General features: G+C 38.4%; 1 protein-coding gene across 2 annotated transcripts in view; it reads right to left on the reverse strand.

The window, feature by feature from the left end:
* The window catches only part of CIT (citron rho-interacting serine/threonine kinase), a 71416-nt gene that overhangs the window by 28674 nt on the left and 16568 nt on the right, over positions 1-26174 (reverse strand). Inside the window, exons 10-22 of one of the 2 annotated variants that reach the window (XM_010019900.1) lie at positions 19071-19176; positions 18055-18198; positions 16636-16755; positions 12911-13081; positions 12641-12694; positions 12028-12081; positions 10750-10890; positions 10257-10382; positions 7241-7336; positions 5387-5503; positions 4836-4945; positions 1697-1871; positions 143-340 (exon numbers count right to left, since the gene is read on the reverse strand). In XM_010019900.1, the coding sequence (XP_010018202.1) occupies positions 143-340; positions 1697-1871; positions 4836-4945; positions 5387-5503; positions 7241-7336; positions 10257-10382; positions 10750-10890; positions 12028-12081; positions 12641-12694; positions 12911-13081; positions 16636-16755; positions 18055-18198; positions 19071-19176 (1612 nt within the window). The remainder of the gene's footprint in view (positions 1-142; positions 341-1696; positions 1872-4835; positions 4946-5386; positions 5504-7240; positions 7337-10256; positions 10383-10749; positions 10891-12027; positions 12082-12640; positions 12695-12910; positions 13082-16635; positions 16756-18054; positions 18199-19070; positions 19177-26174) is intronic. The other variant, XM_010019901.1, reaches the window with a different exon arrangement.

The following is a 26174-nucleotide window of genomic DNA, read 5'->3' on the forward strand; positions in this document are numbered from 1 at the left end:
CTATCACACAAGGCACAATCCATACCCTGCTCTGAAAATTAAAAATTAAATAGTATAACTTCATTTTAACCCCTTTATGAAACATGCACCTATGTAATTCTGATCTGTATATATAGCTCATAGTAGAGATTTTAGGGCTCACCGTGAGAGCTTGAATCTCTTCCTCTGCCTCAGCTGTGGTCTCCTCTAGCTCAGTTTTGGCCTCACGGAGCTGGTTCTCCAGGGCTGTCCGTGCAGCCTGCAGCCCAGTGATTTGAGATTCCCGCTCCTGGAGTGTCAGCTGCAGTTCTGTCAACTGCCTTTTGAGTTCCAGCTTTTGCTCTTCATGCTCTAGGCTAACCTGAAGAAAAAAACAGTAGCATCCAAATATAAAATATAGGCAACGTAATCTCATTTCAGACCTCACTTTAAGCCATTGACATGTCTATCCCAAAAATCACATCTTGACAGACTGCTTAAGTCAAGATCGCAGCTTTGTCTACCTAGAAACTACCAGTTTGCTTTGAAAAAGGTTAAAAGAACCTGGTATTTTGAAACAACAACAACAAGGGCACAAGAATAGTTCCAGCTGTGACTCAAATACCACATACCAAACACTGATACAAAAAGCATAAATGTTGAAGTAGTTTGTGATGAATTTTCTTCACTGAAATTGAGACTCTTTAAGAATCTTTATTTGAGAATCTTTAGGCATAAACGTCAATACTTATCTTTACGTGTACGTAAACATCACATACATTTTGCAACTGACTTTCATTATTTCATTTTCCTTTCAGATTATTTTTAAAGAAACCAACCGGATCGTCTGACTCTGGGTTTATTTGAATGGCTTCAGTTGAAGGTTTTCTTGAGGCATACTCAGGGATAAACATGTCATTTCCAGAAATGAATGAAAATGAACAGCAACAGAACAGATCTCAGTGCTCAAAATCAATTCCAAACCATAGCACCTTCTTCAGGCTGTCTTTTACCCCAAGTGAATCTGTCTGTTGTGCTGTAGATGCATGACAAGCCTGCCAGAAACCTCACAGTGGTCCAAACCAACTTCTGGTCAAACAAGGACATGTGTTGGTTGTCCAACCCTCTTAGCTAAAGGCAAGATTTCAGTCTTAGCTGAAAATTAGTGAACTGAGACTGGAGAAGGTAAAAGAAGATTTGAAGTGGATCCAAACTAGTTGATACAAACCTAAAACTGAAGCAGAGCTCACAAATCTTTAAAAAATCATATTTTCATATTACTGTTAGGTTTCCTTTCCAGAAAACTTCTGAAAAATGTGTGTGAATCAACAGGTCTGCTATTTTCTTACAGCAATTCTGTTGTGTCCTTTGCTTTCTGTTCTGTAGATTCTAAGGCTATGGTTATGCTAGTCATTGCACATAGATTTTTCCCTTTACCCCATAACCACTCTTGCTGAACAGCTTTATAAGGATATTGTAGAGCAAAACATAAATATGGCTCTGAGAAAACAAGATGATTTAAAGGCTCAGATTTTGTTACATCTAAGAATGACAAATCCTTCGTACTTTTATCTCTTTCTAATGAGCCATTTTAAAACGATGGGTTTAATTACACCTTAAAATACCATTTTTTATGACACGCAGAACTAAAACAACTTAATTCTAGTTCTCACTATAATGCTCAAAACGGGGTGCATTCAAGTAAGTTTGGTTGGAAGGGTTAAACCCAAGTTTTCACCTCTCGCAGCCTTGTCTCTAACTCCAGCAGGCGGTTCTTGTCGGTGTGATCCTGGTGACTCATCTTCTCCAATTGTTCCTCTAGTTTTCGATTCTGGGCCTCTAACTTTCCAGCCTGTGTTTCCAAGTAGAACTTCTGCTGCCTAAGCTCTGAAATCATCTCCTCTTGGGCTTTCCTGATAGGAGAAAAGCACAAGTGACAAACCCAAAATGTCCTTAACATATGTCCTTTCACTGGGGTGAAGTAAGGAAGCATATACTACAAGTTTCCTATAAAGTGGAATAGTTAAGTCTATAGCTTAAATTTTACATCCCAACTAAAAAATAAAAATAAAAAATAAAGGCAACTCTTTATTCCTGTCTGCAAGAGATCCATGTACCAGTGTATTCATCAACATATCCCCAGAGATCCATGTCTGAAAGTTGCACAGAAAAATTAATGGGGCACAGAGCAATATGCAACAATATTTAACCTACAGTTCAGATTTCACCAATTCCTTGTTACATGTCTTTCTGTACAGGAAAGATAGATGCTAAGTGTAATTGCTTACACACATTGTATTTCCTTGTGGAAAGAGAACCCCTATGGTTGAGGGGTTGGGGAGAGGGTAGTGTGTTGTAGGTTGTTTTGTTGGGTATTTTTTAAGTTGTAATGGACCTAGGACTTGACTGACATTAAAGTGAAGTTTTGTTGTCTCTGATCAAAGTCTTAGTCTACAAAGCAAACAAAAACAATTGCTTGCGCTCATAAGAACTTTGAGATCTGGCAATGATTAATTACTACCATACGGATATCCTCATAAAAACATTTAAAAAAGAAAACAAAAAACAAGAAGGAAACAAAGGTCTTTCTTCATTATTTACAATTCCTAGAATCGGTTTATCAAGCATTGGAAAGTTCTGCCTGTGTGCTTCTACTTAGAAGTCTCACAAAACTCTACATATATTAATGAATTAGTATTTTAAGAAGTTCACTGTGAGATAAGCTGTTATTAATCCTATCCCAGAGAAATTATGTGGGTTGCCCAAGATCAAATAGGAAGACTTAACAAAACTAATAATAGAACTTCAGTTTTCTGACTCACGTTTCTGAGCATCACATGAAAACCACCCTTTCACCTTTCTCTGTTTTTAATACACCTCTGTAGGTTATTGCCAGCCAGAACTGCCAAATGGTGTTATTTCACTCCCTGCTGTTTACTGAGCTATCTTCTCAGGAGCCCGACAATCATTAGTTTCCTCAGATCCTGATGGACCAAAAGCTAGCAGAGTTCCCCTCTCCTCCGAAGGGTTTAATCTTTAGTTCTCCGTTTCAAACATGCTCAGATTAGCTGTAGCTTTTGTGGATTACAGTCCAACAACAGATTTATACATATTCTCCACCACAATTCACAAAATAAGCACAAATTCATTAGCTATCTGCATGCATAATAAAGCAATTTTCTCTTAAAATGTTGTTATTTCTGTACTATCTTCCACCAATCCTGCAAAATTATATTCGTTGACAATATGTCTTCTCAATATTCTATTCTAAGCCATATGTTAAAATGTTACAGGGTTTTTTTTCTTGTTTTCTATGGATCTGCAGGCAGGAGCCCTGCTCTCAGAGGATGCATCTACCTCAGCTAAGTTCTTACACTCAGTTCAGCACCAATGACTGTGACACTAGACCTTGTGTATGCTTCCCAGGTACATGTTGAGACAACACGTCTGTTTTATTTTGGACTGAAGTTAGGCTTTTGCTGCCTCAACAAACTTTCTGGGTGATTAACTGGAGGTCATCTGGAGCATAAAGCAACACAATTACATTTCTCTGTTATTTCTGTGAATATTTTTGGCTGCTCAGGCTTTGGCTGCTCATAACTTGCCAGACAGTTGAAATACAACAAAAATTGGAGCCATTACATATCTGGAGGCATAATCACCATGGGAAAGGAAAAAACTGAAGCAGCTCTCTGCCAAAATTCATCCTTGCTTGGTCCTATTCAATATTATAGATGAATCTATCCAACCATTTCCCACAGAGACACTACTTGACATTCCAGCAGCTGATGGACACTGCAAACCTTTCTGCAGGCAGCAAAGTTGATGAATCTCTTAACTCTGTAAGAGCATATACTATTTTAGCCTGCTTTGCAAGACACATCAATTAATCCATGCTGTTTCCTATACTTGAAGTAGAATGCCTTCAAGTCATTTATGAAGTCAAAACATCATTATAAGGACCAAAGCAAAATAAAGCTCAGGCATACAAAAAGATCTGACACAGAAGATTTCCTCTGTGTTTAATAAACAAGAATTCACAAGAACAATTGCTGATTACACAGTGATTCAACATGACGGATGATTTTGAGCGGTATTATACCCCAAAACCACTGAACTGGCTATTACACCAGTCACTGATAAGAACTAAAGAGAGGCTGAAGCTAAGAAGGTAATAGAGAGATGAGTAAGTACTATCTGGGCTTGGAAAAGAACAAAACTAACTGAAGCAGCATTCTGAACCTGAAGCTGGGGTATCTCCTACATCACATTACTTCTGCCCATTTCAGTAAGAAAATATCCCACTCTTGCAATCAGTAATTAAAAAACACGCAAAAAACTCTCTGCTTAAAAATCTAGCTTTCCTACTCGTCTTCTCACCCACCAGGGCAGGATGGAATGTTTGTGAAAGAAAGAAAGAAAGGTGTTTAATGTTTTCAGTTTCAACATCATGTAACTGTCACAGGAACCAAGAAAGCAAATCTGAATCTATTAGCAATATGTATGTTTAAAAGAGAAATATATGCTTCTCCAAAGGTATTTTAGACATTCAAATTATTAGTATTCATTTAACATGGTTGGTAAACCTGCACAAAGCACCAGCCTTAGGGAAGGCTCCAAAGTAAACATTAAAATACAAACCAATTTTCCTAGTCATGTTTGAGGAAACACAAAATACACAGTGAACAACAACTATTGGAATAACAAGTGTATTTTTGCATCACTGAAAAACAAGCATAGAGCATAGCAAATCCTGCAGAAAAGAACCACTTTTACATTAAGTATCAGAGAATCATTTAGGTTGGAAAAGACCTTTAAGATCATCTTGCTGAGAACTGCTCAGTAGTGCCCAGTATGATTGCAGTTGCTATACTTACATGTTCCTCTGGGTAAAGAGGCTGCTATTTGCGGCGAGTTTATTGGCCTCAGACAGTTCCACTATTCTCTGCTCCAGTGACCGAATCTTCGAATCCATTGCATTAATCATCTGAAATAGAGCAATGTGCCTTTGAGACTGCCCAACACAAGGGATTAATAAAAACAATGTTTAAAAGAGGTCTGAACTTTTTCCAGAAACAAAAAGAAGAAAAAGAAAACCAATCAAGTGCCCAAAACAGCACCAGAGGTGCAATTACTGGAGCTATGTACAACTACCTTCTACTGCTTTAATATTAGGAGAAAGCAACCATTCTATTATCAATGCACAAAACGGTCGCTACACAGCAAGTCACATGGCTTCTTGGAAGAAAACATACTTGAACATACCTTGAATTAAAAATATGTCTTTTAAAATTAATATTAAGCAGTGGATTTCTTTCAAAATGGCTCAGCAGCACTACAAAACCTCAAACAAGATTATCTTGCTTGAAATCAGAGCCTCAGAAAGCTACTCTTAAGACGCTTTGATTTCCAATTCAACTACACGTACCGCCTTCTGTTCAGCCAGGACTTTACATTTCTCACGCGCTTCTTCTTCATGTCTTCTGAGCATATTCTCAAGTGCTTCCTTATCTGCAAGATCTTTCTTCATCTGATTTTCCAACACCTAAATGAAGACATTTCTTTTGTCTAAATTATATCTGTTTCGCTGGGCAAAGGGCAAGCAGAAAGAAAATCATCAAAATAGACAGAGGTTTTTTTAAGCAACTGATCATATCTCAAGCAAAATTAAAGCCAAGATGCAGCTGCATGAAATCCATGGAGGAGCAAACTCCAAAAAAGTGCACTCCCTCAGTTTTCTCTGAAGACTGAATTTAATGATGGAATTATTACGAAGATGTGAAGATACTGTAGATGGTTTTGAATTATTAAGTCATATAAACTGTGTTCAAGAAATATTCCAGACTAAAGCAAAAGAAAACAGAACAACTCTATACCCTACTATGTATAGTAGAGGAAGTAAGGAAGTGCACATTCTTTGGCCATCCTACCTACATGGCTGAGAAGTAATTTGTAGGTTCTGTAAGCACACATGAGAAGGCAACTGAGACCCCATTAATTCTTCAAGTTGGAGAAACCAAAAGAAACACCTAAGTAAAAGACTTTTTTGTGGCATGAATACTTGTTATTAGGAACAGGACTAAAGTAACTGTTAGATTCTTCTGAAAATGCATGTTATGTGTGTACGTGCAGAGGTTTAAATCAGTTGTTAAACTGAAGGCGATTTCTTTCAAAGACAAAAGCATAAAGTCTGGACACCACGGCATATTTTTTACTGTTCCAGTTAAAAACATCCCATGTCCTCTTTCATCCCTTTCAACCTCTTTCACCTGGCTTCCTGATTCCTCCTACTAAATCCTGTATCATACGTCCCTGTAATACACTGGCTCTGTCTTTTAATTCCTTTTCCAGTCCCTTTTCTGGTTTTCATGGAAAACTTCTACTTTCCAGCATCTACCTCTGATCTTCCTGTTTTCTATCATTCTCCTCTCATTACTGATTATCACATGCTCTGGTCTGCCAGGAAACCTTCTTTCTTCTCTTTTTATTTTTCTTCCCTTCATATTTCTCCCACAGAAATTTCTTCTCTCCTGTAAATACTACATCCTCTCACATTTAAGCTGAAATGTAGAATTAAAGTCCTAGGTAAATGTACTAGATAAAGACTGCTGAAAGCAGATTATACTTAGTAGAAACAAAGATTCTTACAAAATGCATTTACTGGCCGACATACTGCAGGTTCTTAGCCAGTGTATGCACTCCTATTTCCTAGTTTGTTTCTCCTAATTTTAGGGGGTGCCTATGCTTCTATTTCTGTTTGTTAAAGTCTTATGCTACCCTGGAAAAGACAAAAACAAAGTGGGTGGCTTCTGTGGCTTCTTGGCAGATGTTACAGTTCCAAGAAAATGGAATTTCAGAAATGCTCTAGTATTTGCTGAATTTAAACCCTGCAGGTAGGCTGTGTGGATACGCATAGAAAATCACCAGTACGAACCGAAAGCTTTTTCGGTATTTGAAATCCAGTAGCATTAAGTAAGTATTATTTAGCCAGCAATAGTCAAGTTACAATCAAAAACTGCCTTCCTATAGCTCTGACTTCAAATGCCATCTGTTGTAATGCAGTGCTAAAGACAGATAAGGTACAGTGGCATGGTCTAGAAAAAAAAACTCAGATTCCATTAAGCTCTGAACATTTCAATAGTGGTAAGCAAGAAGGCAGAAGCATAAGCATAAGGCATAGACATAAGCATAAGACAAAGCAATCAGAGCCTAAAGGCAACTGTTTTTCCCTGAACTTATTCTACCCACAGAAGCTTGTAGGAAGATAAGAAGATATTTTTACTTTGAGTTTTTCCTCATAGAATTGTTCCTTCTGTTTCAGCTGCAACTCCAGATGTTGTGCTGCGATCTGAGCCTCACGATGTTTTTCTTCCAGCTCCTAAAAGCAGCACACATTCATATTCAGACACAAAGAAATAGTAGGTGCTGGGTGTACATGTTACATAGGTATCAAACATTAATTCATTCTCTTTTTTAAGGCTTCACACTCCAAAAATCCCAAGACCAGGGCTGCTATAGTGAAAGAACAGCGAGAGTTGCAGTTTTAAGCTTTGCATCTTGCTGCTGACCCATCTACAGTACAGCAGGTACACTGGTAGACAAACATTTCTACTTCCATGGAAAGCATCTTTATTTCTCAGTAAAATATTCCCAAAGATGGGCCAAGGACATTTTGTGAAAACATGCAGTTATAAACACTTTATAGCTGCAGCGGCAATAACAGGAAGTTCAGATCTATTTTTAACAAGGTCTCTCACTTGTTTTCTCACAGAAGACCTCAATAATGGGGCATTGCTGTCTGTGCTTTTCATTCTACATTCATAGAGTGGGAATAGTATTTACTTTGCTATATTCCTCAGACAAATGTTGTCAGAATAACTATTTATGAATTGCTTGGAAAATGAAAAGTGCAGAATGCAATATGTATGGTAGAACATATCAGAATGGTTTTAATCCCTTCACATCAGACAGTTTGTGCCTTGCACCACAAGGACTCAAATGATATTGTATCTCAGAAGTAAGCTTCTGCTGCTGCCTGACTGTATTATTCAGGATATATCTACAATCACCTTTCAACAGAACACCTCACAAAAGTTGAGCTTAGAACTTTCTGCTCATTCATCATCCTACTTGTCATTCCAACAATTTCCATAAAACCAAGAGGCCGATCCAGGTCTGGCATTCACTACCGCTGGGTTGATTCTTGCATACACCAGTTCAGGTCTGGGGATGCATCCCTCCTGTCTGCCTTCGTTACTGCATAGCACAGGAAAATTTCCTGATACTTCTACTTTAGCTCTTTTCATATTCTCTTTTCTGATCTTCCTCATCTTGAAAACATACAAAGACTTTTTTGATCCACTAACTGCAATAGACTTCTTTTTCCAGAAGTGAGAATCAAAGACGAGGTTCACTAAAAGTAGGTCATCTACAGTGCCTGGTACCCAACACTTCTGCAAGGAATGGAGATTGCTGCTTTTTGCAATTGAAATATGTCTCCCAGCAACAAGAGGGACAACTCACCTCCCCCAGAAGCCCACACGTTTCAGGTCCTGGCAGAGAATCAGAGAACCAGATCAGCAGCAGCTTCAAAGCTACCAGCATCAGACTGCTCATATTGTAGCAGAAGCTTCACCAATTTCTGCAGTGGCACTTAGCAGCCACTATGGGTTTAAAAAGGTAATCTCTTACCCATTCCAGTTACCACTTACTATTCTCGATGTAGCACTAGCTTTGTTATTAGCACCATAACAACTGTCTACACTTTTGAGCAGTAGTTAAGTATCTTCTCTAACTTGTTTCTTACTTGTTATGAATTTCTACCTTATTCTATGCAAGTCTGTATCTTCACCTCCCTTCCGTTCTTTCTGTACTTTCCATACCAGGAAAAATCAAAAGTGTTTGAAGAGAACAACTTGAGGGAACAAACAGGGTAGAAGAGAAAACAAAAAGAAAACTATTACCCTGTGCTCCCAGAGCAGAGCTGCAAGGGACTAGGAAGGACTCTGTAGGATTATTTCTTCAACGCCTATTTGACTTTCTTATAAAATACTTTTGTGTGTTTCCAACATTCTGTCAGAACTCCATGGAAACTATCTATAAGAAGAGCTAAACATATCCCCCAGTGTAAAACAATTAGTTGATATTTCTGCCTTCCCTTCCAGTTTTTCCTCCACAGAGAAAGTAATCACAACCAAGGAACAAGCCACAGATATACACAAGAGGCTTATGAAACAATTCAAAGTTTTACACTATTTCTAAACATAAAGTTGGCTCTGTGCCCAGTAAAACCAGTCTCCCACTTACCATGCATTCATGTTATCAAAACAACTTGAAAGAAACACCACTACTAAGGAACTGATGCTACCTTTTCTTGAGAGCACTCAGACATTCTGATGGTAAAATCCACATATGCAGCTATTACCCAGAACAAGTATGGGTCATCTGCTGGCTCCAAATATAATTATTTATATAAGTTTTTATATTTATCTATATGTATATCTCTCTCTATATATACATACATAGATACATATTGTATTTTGGCTTTCCTCAGGTGTGTCTACGCTCAGGACTGCTACCAGTAAAATCAAATCTTTTTTTCCTTGTCGTATTGGCAACACAAAAAAGAGCTCATGAGAAACACAATATTAATTTAATTATTCCATTATAAAATTATACTTCCTGTCCCAGGGAAGTAAAAGTATTCAAAACACCCTCTGCTTGGTTCACTGTAGACTGACGAACCAACTTGCTCTGAAGGTTTAATAAGTTTAACAAGAAGAGAAACAAGAAATTGCCAACAGAGTAGGCATGTGGGTGAAAATGGATTCCTGACAAATATTATCTCTGGAGACGAACAGTTTAGATGACTAATTTCTCTCTGCTTCAAGATGTAAGCATTTCAAGTAGATCTGACCTCTAAATTCCTTTGCAATTTAGTTTAAAAGCTAGATAATCAACGTTTTTATTGGTGCAGCACCCTGTCCTGAGAATGTTTTACTTCTGAAACAATCATTAGGTAATTTATTTAAATATGACTACGTTGACATAAAAGTGCTCCCACTGAGAAAACTAGCAGTTTCAAGCAGTATTAAGACTACAGGTACAGGAGTGAGTTTGTAACTAAAGGTGCAAATGTAATTTCAGTGCTGAAGCTTTCTCCGGTATGACTGGTATAAGAAACAAATCCTTTCATTCAACAATTTCCACATTATTCAGTGCAATTCTGTCTTCTGTTCCTTTCCTACCCCTTTCTTACAAACTCTTACCCTTCATCTTTCATTTTCACCTCTGCTCACCAGAATTTTTTCTGCCATCTGCTGAATCTGTTGAGATTTAGTTTGAATATCTTCCTTGAGACGGTTTTCTCTTCGTTCCACGGTCTCTAATCTCTTCACTTGATTCTCCAGAGAATGGCGCCGTTCCTGTAGAGCGATTATTAACTGCATTTAGACTAACCAACCCTGCATTACCACAAAGCAGTGAGTAGTTTCTAGAAGTCAGCTGAAGCAGTCACTATATGGTTGTCTTTTAGGTTTGAAATCCTCATCATGCCTCAAATCCCTTATGTTAACCACATCTTTATTGACTCCTCGCTGAAAACAAAAAGCCTCTCAGTTTTCTTCAAAGAAATGTAAGCTTTTTAATTAAAACTGGATTAATGTCTAACATCATTTTTGCATGAATAGTTACTACAGGAATACAGAAGGTTTACAGTCATCCAGATGAGGGTTCCTAAACTGAGACACACCCCAATAGCTACTTTACTCTAGATAGACATTCTGCACTCACCTCCGCTTCAAGCAATTTCTTCTTCATGCTTTCATTTGAATCTTCCCGATTCTGTAGTTTCTCTAACTCCTTCTCAGCTCTCTCCTTTGCTTGGCGGATATTCTGAAGAAGTTCAGTTGCCTCTGAGCTGGCTTTCACAGCCTGAAGGTTCAATGAGAGGTGGGGAAGGTATTATAAGAAAAACACACACAAAAAAACTTGTCTGTGAAAAGCTCCTAACCTTGAGGTGGTCAACATTCTGAATAAAACTGCTACAGAACTTTGGCCTAGCAGCCTAAAATTAAGACAACCTATAAATGCATGTAGCAACCCAAATTCTAACTTCGGTTATGTAATTCTTTTCTGTTTTACAAAAAACCCATGAAAATCCAAGAGATATATATGTTTGTCTTGCTGTACTGCAAGTTTCTAATTGTCTCTTTATACTGAAAGTCTACTCCCAAATTCAGTGGAAGTTCTTGGGAAGTACTCACAAAATACTCTTACTAAAACACTAGGAGGATAACCTGTTTGCCTTAGGTAGAATTAATGAAAGGAGGAAAGGAGAGGGGATTAAAATATGACTGTTTTGAAATATTAGAAGCACTGTTTCTACATAGTTTTGGCCTCATATTCATATTCTAGATCACTAAACCTTGAACAAGCTCTCTCTCACCAGGTGCCAAGTTTGAAAAGTTCAGTGAATTATAACGATTATTATTTCTTCTCTGCTGAAATATCCCAAGAACAGAAGTTCCCCCACTGTTCATACAGTGCCACCTTAAGTGACAGACTGACCACAACTGCAAGCATCAGACAGTGGATACTTCCTTCAGCTTACATTGATAAGGGATTTTAATTCTGTTGGGAATCCTTATCATTCACCAATTTTACTGTGAATAACTGAATGGAAGGTGATTTTGCAATTAAAACAGTATACTGGCAGACTAAACCAAGTCCAACATGTATTTTACTGGTGAGCTAAAAACATGTGAACCTTCTTTTCAGAAGCCAGGGACCAGTCTTTGCATACAGGATACCCAAACTGGCCTTTTACATTAGAATTTCTCTACACTACTCTAGTTCTGACTCAGCTTCATGTTGACATGTCTCAAGAGCCAAAAGCATACAGAAAACACCAATGCTTTCAGATACCAGTTCCCACCCCCTTTTCCTTAACATCCCCCATGCTATGACTAATTCTATTTTTGAGGATAAAACAAAGTGGATCCCTCCTCTGCATTAAGGTTTCACTGGAAAATCTTGTGGAAAAATGCACTTTCACCAATCAGACATTACCTTTGTCAGCTTTTCCTGTAGCTCCTGGATTTTGGCCTGCTGTTCTGTATTGATCTACAGTTCAATAAAAAGATGGGGGAAAAGAGTGTCATAAATCCAAAAAGGAAAACATGCTCTCTACTTCTGATACCATATTTATTTTAATTCACTTCCCAAAAAAGTTTTGTTTCTCCTTATAAATTCCAACACACCAAAATGCTACTTGGCAAGTCTATTCCCATTATACTAACTTCTGGCTGATCCTGTATTTTGGTCACCAAGTAGCTTGTTCAGTGTAAGAACACTCAGGATTCTTTTTATTTTTCATTTGTTATTTTTATTTATAAAGAAAACCCTTATGTATCACTAACCTAACTGCAAACTCAGACTGCACTAGTTTCTGAACACAACCCATTAAGAACAGGATATCCAGACACAGCTTTACATCAAATCAGAACAGTGAATCACACAAAGATAATAAAATAAAATAACATAAAATAAAATAAAATAAAACCAAAAACATCAGAGGGATGTGAGGCTGTGCATGGCACTGACTAGCCTAAGACACTCTTAGTTTCTGTGCATTAATATGAAAGACCCAGGAAGCAGATTCCAGGACACTGAAGTAACATACCTTCTCCAATTTGGAATACAACTCTCCTGCTTCATTTTTGCCTTGATCTTTAACCTGTAACTTAAGTATAAAACATATAATAGTCTCAGGAAAGGTTGTAATACGCTGGCCTCCTATAGAATCATCACCTCATGCGATTTAAACACAAGCAGTTACACAAGGTATAAACGACATTATTTCAAGGCTACAATTGAAAGACATTTTGTATTAGTTGTAGAAACCACTTGATCTTTGGAGGGGACACACACCCCGCCATGAAACCTAAACTACCTTTTGCAGTTTGTTGTGACATTCTGTAGCTTTACGTTTGAATTCTTCAGCTGCCAGTCGGGACTCTCTTAATTCCGATTCGTAAAGATCACTACGTCTGCGAGCTGAAATAAGGTCCTCTTCTAATTGATTCATCATCAACCTCATTTCTTCTACTTGAGCTTGGTATTCCTGCAGTTGTTGTGAAAGTGAAGGAAAAGGTATTAGATTTTAGAGGCAATAAGGGAAATACTTGAGGCACCAGATCCCAGAATACTGATTGCAGGCAAGGGGCACATTTAAGAATATGTGAAAGAAAAGTAAAGTACAAAATAAAACAGTAAGAGCTAAATAAAACAACTTATCTATTGTATTCTGGTTTGAGTTGTGCCATTTTTAAGTCATTACCCCATAATGTCAAAACACTGACTTTCTGAGAGTGGCTGCACTGCAGAAACACATGCATACATCCACATACAAATTATAAAAATTACATTTCTAATTTCTGAAACAGAAATGTGCCTTTGAGTTGAAGTTTCTACTAAATGCTCAGGTGCTCCTCCAAGATATATTTTTCTCAGGCTGATAACATGACAATTGCCACAGATCTGCACAGCTTGGGTAAAAGGGAAGGAGAAGCAGAGGGGTAGCACACTGTGGCTTCTAGTCTTCAGTTATTTTCTCTTGATAAAAGGATCATTATTGCTCTGGATGGGAGACAACCTAAAATCAAATAGTAACTTAGAAAAACTGTCTAAAATTCACATTGCCCATAGAAGATATTTGCTTATATAGGCAAAAATGATGGTTCCCCATGCAGGACACTACAAGAGAGGGCATTTGGATAGGGAAGGTGGGAGCAGAAAAGAACAACTGAATTGACTGTCTCAATGAGACATAGCACTCAAACTGAGACAAGCTCATGAGATGGCTTCTCATATCTTCACTGGAAAAACAGGTTTTAATTATGTTTATTTTGCACTTACTAAGTCCTGTAAGAACACATTGTATAAAATTATTCTAAAGCAAAAAATAAAACAACAACCAAAACCAAAAACCAAAACCCCAATCAAATGAACAAAGAAAGAAATCTTTTTTATGAAGGAACAAGCATAAAACATGCACATCAAGAGCTAGGAAAAAAGATTATGAAGGACTGACAGTGGGGGAGTCTATCCTTCTTTCCATTTTAATATCTTACAATATGCCTGACTACCTCCCTATTCAAAAGAGTAACTGTCTCATGACAAAATCAGGTTTGCACCACTCCTTCCAGACAGCCAGCTGTCTTTAGTTAGACAAGTGATTGCCGCAACCCTGACCCTAATATCAGGTGTGATTCTTTAGCAACATGAAGAGCTCATGTAGAGATTTAACAGATTGCTTTACTATGGGGAGCATGGCAGAATGGCTCTTTGGTTCATAATCCCCAAATAGGTTCTCCAGTTTGTAAGACAGACAGGGGACCTACTCTTTCCAGTTATTCTCTCTATGGCTGATGGTATTTTCTTGCTGGAAAGAATTAGAGCCTTTTTATAACAAGTGACCATAAATTAACTCAAATATTCATTTCATGCAAATACATTTGCGAATAAAAAAAGGCAGAGTGCTTTGAAGGAATACATGTTCTGCCCAGAAATCATAATTTGTCAAGACTTTCTAAAATACACATCTTTTATGTCAGCAAACACTTGACCAAAGAATTATAGGTATGACTACAGTTGCCACTGTGAAAATGAGTGTTTGGGAAGGGAGGAGAATTGAGAGGAAGAAAAGAAGGAAGAAGATGAGATATTTAGTAATATTTCAGGGGTTTTTGTTTCTTCACATTTGCAAGACTATCTTTGAATGAATCTCATGCTCAGGTCAGAGGAACAGGCCACATCACCCAAGGTGACAGAAAAATACCTCTTGCCTATGCATTGGGCATAGTTTAAAATCTATCAGGATGAATTTAAGTGCATATTAATGGACAGGCAAAGCTCAGGGCATACACCTGACGCAAAAGACATACAAATGGGCAGGCCTTTCAAAAAAATAGAGGTTCTGGTTTGTTGCAAGTTCATCCATTCATACAGGTCTTCATCAAGTAACTATCAAATAAAAGATTTAGTTAAAAAAAAAAAATCAAACCCAAATCAAACAGAAAATGAACACACACCCCCAAACAAAACAGACAAACAAAAAAAACCACAAAAAAAGCCCACAAACCACAAAAAAAGTCCACAAACCCACCACACTTTTCTATTCAAGTACCTGGGATTAAGGTGAACCTACAGTCTTGCCCTAAAAATACCAAATGCCTCATTATTGGGTTTTGAAGATTCTGGTTTGCTGTTAGTTTTACTCATTCTTTCCCAAGCTTCATGTTTTCAACAGTAATACTCTAATGGACTCTTCCATCTCACCTCCCAGTTCCCTTTGACTTCAAAAAACAATCCAAGTCTTTAATGGTTAAGATCCACCTCCTGGCATGAGTCAGCAAAAACATCTCTGCCTATTTTGTTGCAGTGTTCCTGGACGTGGGTTTCAAGTGGCTCAGAAGACCACCCCAGTCATGCAAATGCAGATTCGTTCATTGACCTAAGCAGCATTTTCACCTCATCGTAAACCTTCGCAAGCCAAGTTAAGAAATTCTGGGCCAAAATACGTGATTAAAAACTACTTGCATTATTTTTCCTCTGTTCCATGTGTCTGTACTGCCTAAGAATCTATTGGTATTTATCTTCACCAAAAATGTTCCACATTTCAATATTTAAAGCAATTTCACTACCAAAGCACCAGAACACAGATTAATGAGCTTTAGATCCCTCGTATTACATAAAACGGGAGAATGCTGTAGAAGTCTATGGAGGCCTACTACATCCAGAGAGTTGTTTTTGCATTTCATTACTTTTTACATAAGAGCTGCTCATGTCTAGAGAATTATTACCAAGGTTTCTGGGTTTTCTTGTCTCAAACACTATGAAATTAGTCAGTTAATATTTGTCAAGTGCTTTGAAGATGAAAAACAACAGATAATTGCAAATAACTGTTTGAATGCCATAGCAAATTTCAATTTCTTTTTCTCAACAATATGTTGCTAGTAATTCATAAAACTGAATGGGTTCTGTCTTATAGACAGGATTTTACATCCTAAAATGTCCACATTTGTCACCATATTTTCATTTAATTGCAATATTGTTTTTTTCTTATGAACAATTGCCTGCTTTAGTGAATTTTCAACATTATTCTGGTGGTGAAAAATTATGAACATCTACTTTGCAAATAGATTAAATTAGGCATCACACATTCTATATTGAAAGACTATTAGAGGATTTTAAATGGCCAGATAAGAAAGAAGAAAAAAATCCCACCATAAAATTAAGGATTGCCCAGTTCTCCCCAAGGTAAAGATTCAGTAACTTGTAAAATCTGTATAGCTTGAACCTTTAAAATGGATAGTTCATTTCCAATGCAGCATATTACTAAAGCATGGCAGCTTTCTCCTCAGCTGGTTTTATAGACAAAGTACTTTGAGGATGAGGAAAAGAAAAACTTGAAGTTTGGAGTTTGTGCTTACTTGCAATAGGCACAAGTGTGTATTTTGTTCCTCCTCATTTTGTTTAAGAAACCATGTGAAAACACACAGACTGGAAATCATCACAGCCTATCAACATAAAACGTAATCCTGGCAACAGAGCTACAATATGCCAAGAATGCCTATCTGCAGATAGCCACCCTGCTCCCCGCAGAAGCAGGTATACCTGTTCCTTGATCTCTTGCAGTTTTCGGCTCTGCTCTCTGATATCATGAAGTAGCTGCAGTGCCTTATCATCTTCCTGAGACACTTCCATCCGTGCCTGCTCCAGGCTTCGCTTTAAGCTCTGCAGAAAGCAAAATGTTCAATACATAGCCTTTGTTTTTTCAGATGGCTGTAGAAAAAGATCTTTAGCTACACAAATGCCTCCTTGACTGCAGGGAGGCACCAAAAAAAAAAAGGAGGCCACAGTGATGGAACCCTAAAGAAATCCATGGCCAGTGCTACATCTGCAGCCCATTTTACAAATGCTGCTTACTACACTTCAATCTTAGTTCAAATCTCTACTTCCTCACATCAGGTTTAGAGACAAAAAAACAAAACAAACAAAAAACAAAAGGCATCCATTATTGACAACATTTATCTACATTTTATCTAGCACTATTAATTCGCAACCTAGATACAATCCTTCATGTTACTACCATTTTCCTTGTTGCTGTTAAGTAAATTAAATCCTTTAATCATTGTTAACATTCTACAAAGAACAGAGAACTGCTTCTACATCTCACCACACTTACTACCTGCATATTTTTGACAGAGCAGTGGTCCTCCTATCAGCTGTGTGTAATTCTTCAACAGAAAGATACAAACTGAATTCTATTCTTTACCTAGTAGCATTTGGAAGATCACTCAGTCCATTTTAAGATCTGCTTCCCAACAAATCAACCCATCAGAAATGCTTTTCAGTTCTCAGAAACAAAAGTATTATCTGGATTTTTGTTCATACAAGAGAGGAAACATAATGTTATATCCAACTCAAAACACATTGACTATTAACTAGAATGAAAATATCCTCACTGGAATCTTGCCAGGACAAGTAGGCAGACATTCCAGCTCCCATGAAAAATGCCAAATGATCTTTGAGGACATGGTTTTACAGCCTCATTTTTATATTCTACGTGAACAACAGCACCTGTCCTAGCATCAGCCCTGACATTGTGCTGGGAAACTGGATCGGTCTGAACTCAATACCACAGATAGAAGCAACACCACTAATCCTCTTATTTGTCCTTGAAAATTCCTGTCACTGATTAGGCCACATCCTCTTCTGGCTAAGAAACCCGCAAGAATTCAAACCCAAGCATGTTCCAGCACAGCCAGTTAGACAAACATCACAGACAGTTTCAGCAAGACCAGGACAGTAGTTATTCCTGTATGTTCTAAGCACATGACCATGAAGCAAAGTTTGAATACAAATATCAAACAAGCCTCTGCAAACAAATTCAGGGCTCCATGTTCAACAGATATCCTCTCACATATCATTTTCTCTCCATCAAGTACCCCACTGAAACCATGAGGGAAGAGAAAGGCAAAGACCACCAGATATCAGGCCTTCAGAGCTGAAAGGACTGGTGTAAGGGCTCACACTGCATTCTGTGATATAGGTGGCCAGGTCCTGCTCCAGGAGGGATCGCTGGGTCTCAGAGGCTTTCAGTTCCACCTCCTTTTGGCTAAGTACAGCCTCCACCTCTGACACTCTCCGGTGCAACCGCGTCATTTCCTGCTCCATCTGCAATAAATATCAAGAGGTTACAAAGGGGGCTTCAAAAGCTTTGTTAACTGCTACTTTCAGAGCTCTGTTTGTAAGGAATTTAGTCTCCAAGAGACTGCTAGCTATGCTTCTCCAAATGGTGTTTAAATTCCAATACCATTGTCTCTGCTCCAGGAATGCACAGTTCTTCTTAAGGACAAGTAGTAAGTCTAAGTCACCCCATTCATTCAAGCTGCTTGTTCATATTCAGTCGTTCTTCGAACCCCAGTTAGCAAAGAAGACACAATCATTTTTCACCTGACTTGCAGAGATGGGTCACTTTAACCTTATCCCAAATCCATGCTGGACCAGAAGATGGTTTCCCCCCATCTCCTTGTCAGGAGTAAATGGTCAAATCCAGAACAGAGCAGGCAGAAAAGTAAACAAACTCTCATAAAAGTCTCGTACAAGCAGTAAGTTTTAAAAGACTCCACTGGGTTCCCTTTATTGGAGCACAGCAACTGTTATAAGATGTTCACCATAACCAGTGATGTGACAACAGTTATGTAAGTAGAAGCTGATGAGTTAGGAAGAGAACCTCAGAACAGTACTGCTGTAATTGTGCGTATGACGAAGAGGCACGGCCTGCAGGAAGAAGCAGTCGTCTGTGTCACGCTGAGAAAAGGACTGTTTAAAATCCAGAGCCACTTCTTGTTAAGATAAAAGCATCTAGAGCAACAGCATGGCCTAAATTCATTTCCCTTTGTATTGGACAGGAAGCCACCTCACTGAAGGAAAAGCACTTTGCCCACCACGAGTCTGGATGATCAGCAGCATCTGACAGATCCCTGGACATACAGTGGTTGCAGATTCCTGGAGCAATGGAGATGGCCAATCGCATGAATAAATACCTTGTAACACTTGTCCTGGACGTCTTGGAGTTCTTTGCTCTTGAGAAGAAGTTTGTTTTCCATGGAGCTGACCTTGGCTGGAGAATCCACACTTGAAAAAACAGATCTAAAAGAGCAAAGCCAAACAGCACATGAATACAGGCAAAAGGTACAGAAATCTGCATTTATGCAGCCTTGGTAAAGCCATTCTTATACCAGGATAAAAGAAAGGTGTCGCAATCACAGAGTAACAGCCCTCATTTCAGATCAAACATACCATAAAACCTGATAACAGTATTTCATAGAATCACAGAATGATTTGGGTTGGAAAGGACCTTAAGATCATCTAGTTCCAACCTCCCTGCCATGGGCAGGGACTTCTTCCACCAGACCAAGGCTCTGTCCAACCTGGCCTTGAACACTGTCAGGGATGGAGCATTTATCACTTCTTTGGGCGACCTGTGCCAGTGCAGTGTCTCACCACTCTCACAGTAAAGAATTTCTTCCTTATATCTAACCTAAACTTCCCCTGGTTAAGTTTATTAGATAATCCATGTGTACTTCGAGTTAGAATATTAATATTTCCCAGCGGTGACTTTTATGTCAAAGTGCAAAACAACAGATCACAGCAACATTTTTTGCATAATTTGCATAGATTTGTAAGTGCAACAAAAACAAAGCATAAAGTCAATGTAACTATTTGGAATGATACCACATTTACAGATAATTGCTTTTGTCTTTGTACTTTATTTTTAAACAAGCTTTAAAATCATCATCAAAGTACAAAAGACCTAAAAACTTTAACTTGTCGTAATCGGCACCACAGGAAGAATTTAATATCCTTAGTTACCTTCTGGGAATCAAAATTGAAACTTTCCTAACCCAATTCATACAATCCCTAGGAACTCAATCAATATCAATATGATTAGTCACACCGCAGAATATCAGAGTTCCACTTACAAGTAATTTTTTTCCATGAGACACAACTTAACTGTCCTACTCAAAACAATCTGACTCCAGAAACCTGGGGCAATATTTACATGTTCTTAAGCTTTCTAATTGGGACTCAACAGTTAAGAAGTTTACCATTGCTGTTAGTCTAAATTCATTCTATGAAAGGATAGGCAGTCACTCAATGTTTTGGAGCATATTTTTAGTGTTTTGCAGTCTTAAATCTGTAATTTGCAACCAAAAAAATTAAGTACACACATCAAAACATAATTAAAAAAAAATATATCACATTCTCCCTCGCATAAAATGATTCAAATGAGAAACCTAAGCAGTTAATGATGTGATGGAACCAGTGTTAACTGATAGATGAAAATGCAGAAGTAGAATGAAGGTGCTAATAAAAGATCATACAGTCTGCCCACACATTGCTTTCTGCTTCTCCTGGCCACAGTTTGGTATGCAGCCAGTTATCCCCATGGAGAGAAATGAGCTTTGAGCAGCTCTCTGCATATAGCCATACACCCACACACAGCAGCACAGTCTCTCTCAACACCAAGGAAAAGTTTGATTCCATCACCACCATTTTCTGAGAAAAATCTACTCCTTAATTCAAAGAGATAAGCAGGATAGTCACAAAAGCGAAAGATACCTGGGGCTTTATGAAAATGCTGCAGCAACCTGTCTATATCAAAGTAGATCTTCAGTACCAACACTTTAAACAGTCATTAGGAAACACTGGTTTGATATTAGCAAACAAGCATATTAAAGCCCACCAATTGTGCCTTAAAAGGTCAAATATTAATATTTCTTCAGACATCTGAGATGGGAAAACTTAGAAGAAAAACCTGCATGTTAACTATACAGGTGTGATCAGGACTTAATAAAGAACAAACCATAGAATCCCAGCCTGGTTTGGGTTGGAAGGGACCTTATAGCTGATCCAGTTCCAACCCCCTACCACAGGCACCCCCCCTCCCCCAGGCAGGTACCCCTTCCACTAGACCAGGTTGCTTCAAGCCCCTCTGTCCAACCTGGCCTTGAAAATGTGAATGCTTTTGTAAAGCATTCCTTTAGTCCTGGTCCCATCAATTTGATCCATCAAATTATCATATTTGAAAATCAATTTATAAAGCGTGTCTATACTCCTACAGAGAAAAGGCAGCCATCTGAGAAAGATGCATATTAAATCCTATAACAGCTGGGTGTACAAACAAGGCTAAAAATGAAGAGTTGAGAAAAAGCAGTCTAAAAATACAAATTAAAGCTCACATTAACTAAAAAAGACACTAAGGAATCTGCTTTAAAATGTTAATCAAATATATGTAAATAGCTGCAATGTACTGAGACAAGTCTGAAAATCTTTTTATAATAAAAATTTAGCTTCACAGGACTGAACTGTACTGGCTAAAGATATTTTTTTGACTTTTTTACTTACAGTTTCAACATTAGCCGTCACCATTTTACTGTTATTCTTTCACAAATCTGAGGTATTACTTAAACAAAGTCCAGCCAGTCCTCACAGACCTGCCTTTATTTGCTGCTTCTATTTCCCCTTCCCAAAGGGGCTAATTTTATTTGTTATTTTTGCTTATTTATTTTATTTGCTATTAAAAGAGTCCAACCCTAATGGTATTCCAGGCACCATTTTGCATTTCAAACGTTTCTCCTAGCAAACCAACTTAAAGCATCCATATGCACTTCAATACGGGAAGCAACAGGAGAGATTCGGGAAAGAAGATCTCTGCAGAGACCCCGAACCCCGTTGTCCAGCCGGAAGCGACGGGACGGGACAGAGCACGGGAGAGTCGCAGTGACCCAACTTTGAGTTTCATTCGGCGACTGTAGAGGGAGCTGCTCCTCAGGGTTGGTGTCAGTTTTGTAAGGAAAGAGAAGGCTACAAACTAGAACTACAATCTTTCTTCCTCATCCCTAGACAAAGGGAGGAAGGAATTCCTTAAAATTATGTGTCCTGGTGACACGACAATTTTCCTGCCATGGAAACAGCACATCTTATCCCCGAGTAAAGCTGATTGCAGCTAGCACTGGACACAGTTTTTAAGAAACATCTTTTTGCAGTAATTCTTTCCTGCGTACAAGTTATATTAGAAAACTTCAAGAACATCCATACAACCTTTAGAGTATCAGAAAGGCGGCAGACAGAGGAAATCAAGAGAAATGGAATACTGACTAATCTAATAAGCCTTGTCATGGTGATACAAGCTCTCAACACAGCATGACAAGGTGGAAAATACCCACATTGCTGGGGCATTTATATTTTTTCTCAGTCAGGAATCATCTCGGAAGTTAAACACATACAATCCAACATCAAAAACAACGATGCAAAGCTATCATTTGGGTTGGTAACCCCTCAGAATATTTCATTTAATTAACAGCTACATCTGGATCAATTCTTAGCACAACAGAGCAGTTTCTGCTGTTTCCTCGCAAGTGTGAAGAAAAGATTAACAAAAGGTAACCAGCATACATCAACAAGACAATTGCAATAAAAGACTGAAAAGCCCCAAAGTCTACAGTCCCAAGTGCTGATAGCACTAGCTGTGCCAATTTAGTTTCAAAAGAGGCACTGCCTGCATGGCTAAAAACCAACCGAACTGACAGCTGCCCATCTAGTGATTGCACAGCCAGATCTGCAGCAGCCTCAACCAGCAGAACTATCAGAAACGGTGCTAGTTGTGTTAAAGTTCACCAGTCTGTGGCTGAGATGAAGATGAAGAAAGTATCAGTACAGCAAAATCTCTAAGCTGGTTCTGGTGTATCAAACTCACATCTTAACCTCTCTTGTGCATCATACCTTCCATTGTCCTTCTATGTCACTCTCACAAACCCCCAACTCACCTGTGCTTCTTCCTTCTCACAATGCTTGACACCATCTGTCCTAATCCTGGCCCCCACACAACATGCCTATAATCTCATCCCCCAGCCCTCATGCTCTATTCTTTTTAGCATTATACTCATCTGTACCTTCCACCCCCTCGTAAATGCTTGCTCAAGCCTAAAAAAAAACCCAACCATAACCAAACAGTGATAGCATCAATCTGTGAATAAAGCTAGCTGAAGCAAGGCATATTTTTGATATGCTCATCCTGTGCTTCCTCTTTAATCTATCTTTGGTGAAAGAGTTTACCAGAACCCGACAAACTGTTGGAAGAAATCAGTAGTCCTTCTTTTTGGAAGAATGGCCCATCTTAAACCCTAGAACCTTGCAGAAAAGGTTTGGACCATCTACCAAAGCCTCACAGACCACAGTTACTAGGATTACATTTATTAGATTCGGACAGATTATTTCCAAAAATAAAACCCTATATCAGCAACTGAGGTTAGGTACTAGCCCCACTGTCAGCCTTGCTGTGAATGTATCTCTAGGTTCTGGTTTAGCAAGTATTTTTTGTACTAGTCTAAGGTTTGCATCATAAGGAGTCAGACCACTTTAGCTCCCTGCTCCAGTCAGAGGCAGGCAAAAATTGACATCATAAACTATTTTTTATCTTGGCATTTATTTTTAATTAGGTATTTGGTATGTTTTATTAGATATTGATTTTTATGAGGTATTCTAGATTATTTTATTAGGCATTTACTTTTATTAGATGTTTTGGTATATTTGGTTAGCCCTGGACTTCTACTGTATTTCTCTTATGCCATAAGGGTTTCTGAGAGTCACCTGTAAAGGACAAGAATTTTCTTTCACCACTTGATGCATATTTCTGGCATCTAAGGGTTTCTGTCACTTGCTCTAAGCACTGGAGATCAGCCACAGTTAGGGACAAGAAGTGAAGTGGGGCTGGCTTCTAATGGAATTAAACTCTCAGTTGCCTGTTATCTTGTCACGGTCCCACACTCGCAGCCAAACCAGCAGCCAGATTTGCAGTCAGACAGGCAGTTCTCCCCCATATCAAGTATTTAGAGGCCACGATGGGAGAAGTTAGCTGGTCCTTTTCTGCAGCTTGAGCCCAGTTCTTAGAATCATATAGGAGATTAACAAACACTTGGCTAGCACAGGAACCTATGACATAAGCAATGTCCTTGATTTCTCCCAATTGCTTCCTATCACACATTACTGTCATGCATTTTGCTCTTTTGTTCAATCTTATACTTGTTACAGGGTCACAAATTCTTCCCAAAACTCACGGTATGGGGCAACATACAGACCATTTTCAGTCAGTGGACCCTTCTAAACTACACACTGACTACATGATTTCTGGCAACAGGTCAAAGTGACTTCAGTGAACCCTTCTAACCCAAAGTGGTTAGGAGAAAGAGGAGACTGGAAAAGAGAACTTCTTTTATCCTTCTGTCCATTTTTCTAAACTGCCATTTCTCTGACGTATTTGAAATTCTGAGCTCAGCTACAGATTCGTACTGTCCAGTGAACAAGGGCAACAGGATAACCCTAAACTTCACAGCTGGACAGCCCTCACATTAAAAGCAATGAAAGTTCCAAGGACCTTGTTAATGGCACTCTGCAGTTGCCCAGCCTGACTACGAGCAGCACTAGAGGCATTAGAGCTATCATGCTGCAGGCACAGGAAAACAGATCTGCAGCACTTAGCAAAATAAGGGTTAGACTTTTAGAGGAAAGATTTTAAGAAGAAAAATTTTGGACTGATAAACTATGACTTAGGACCTTCCAGAGAAGACATACCAAGATTTGCAACAGATAAGCCTATCCCTCATGTACAGTTCTCTCCCCCATCTAGAATTTGATATTCAAACTAGTGTGGACAGAAACAGTACTTTATTTCCTCAAGTAAAACATACAACACAGAATACATTATAAGTAAGAAGCGAGCTTTATGACCCAATGTTGCAGTGATATTGAGAAGAAACTAGTCACTGCATTATTTAAATACAGATATTTTCAAGTCTCCATATACTCTTTGCTATATTTATATCACCTTCTTAGAAGAAAATGCAAGTATTTACTTAAAAAAAAGTGTATTTATCAATAACCTATTCAGAAAAAAAGTGGGGAAAAAAAAAAAGGAAGAAAGAAACTGAGATCTACTTCTATTAAAATTCATTTTGGGCAAATTAAGTACACGATATCATTCTGTTCCAGCTCAGGAAAAAACAGGCCACACCAAGCAGAAATTTTACTTCAGTCAAAATTTCTCCAGAGTACATTAATCTTTCTGTTCATTTGCTATACCTCTTCTCACCGATTACCAGAATTCAAATGTAGCTTCAATAGTCATTTTCAGTACGAGCTCCACAAAGAAAGCACATTAATCCATCAGCTATATCTGTATTACTTTTCAGCCTTCAGCCTCCAGCGCAGTTACACCACCGATCCTGGGACTCTACCTCACCTCCTCCTCAGTTTTAGTCCTGAGACTGATTACATACACATTTTTACCATACATACATGGTCACTGTTGAGCCTCTTCTGACTGGTACGCGAATGGTCATGTAGGTTTGATAGATGGATTGCAGCTCCCAGGCAGAAAACGTAATGCAGTAAGTTATTTCACTTCTAAATCAATAGATTTTTAAACCTGGGATCTACAAATATAACATTCCGTTTTCCTAATTCTGCTGACACTATTAGATCATTTCAATATTAGATAACAATTTGATAATTAGATAAGTAAAAGAATACTTTGTGGGGGTTTATTTCCTCTCCCTTCCTTCCTCTATCATCAAAGCAACTCTGCTGAGGAGAGACAGTCAAAGATTCCCTTTTTATTATTGGCATAACCATCACATAACCTTGATTCACAGTGTGGGCAAGATCAAAGATGTCAACAGTATCACCAGATTTGGTTACACACTTACCGCAGAGCAACTATCACAACCAATATGACAAAACATGAAAACTTGATTAAGGCAGATTGACAACGAAGTCCCTGAAGGGAACTAACAAGCAGCAGTGAACGACGGTTGACACAAAAACACAGCACCTTGGAGTGCATTGAGTCACTAACCCAGCTAAAGCCATTGCATTCCTGAGAGGCCTCACGATACTGAGGGAAGGACTTCGCAACTTAACCTACTGCACTAATACTTTTTCAATAGCTCTGTCATCAGAAACTAACCACCCACCACACCAAATGGTTTATACCACACTATTTATATTCCTCTTTTTCTCCAACTCCATTCTCTCAGAAAACATTTTCTTTCAATTGAAAACCAGTTTTTTCTACATCTTTACTTCCC

This window comes from Nestor notabilis, unplaced genomic scaffold, assembly GCF_000696875.1.
Source record: "Nestor notabilis isolate BGI_N333 unplaced genomic scaffold, ASM69687v1 scaffold6748, whole genome shotgun sequence".
NCBI lineage: Eukaryota > Metazoa > Chordata > Aves > Psittaciformes > Psittacidae > Nestor > Nestor notabilis.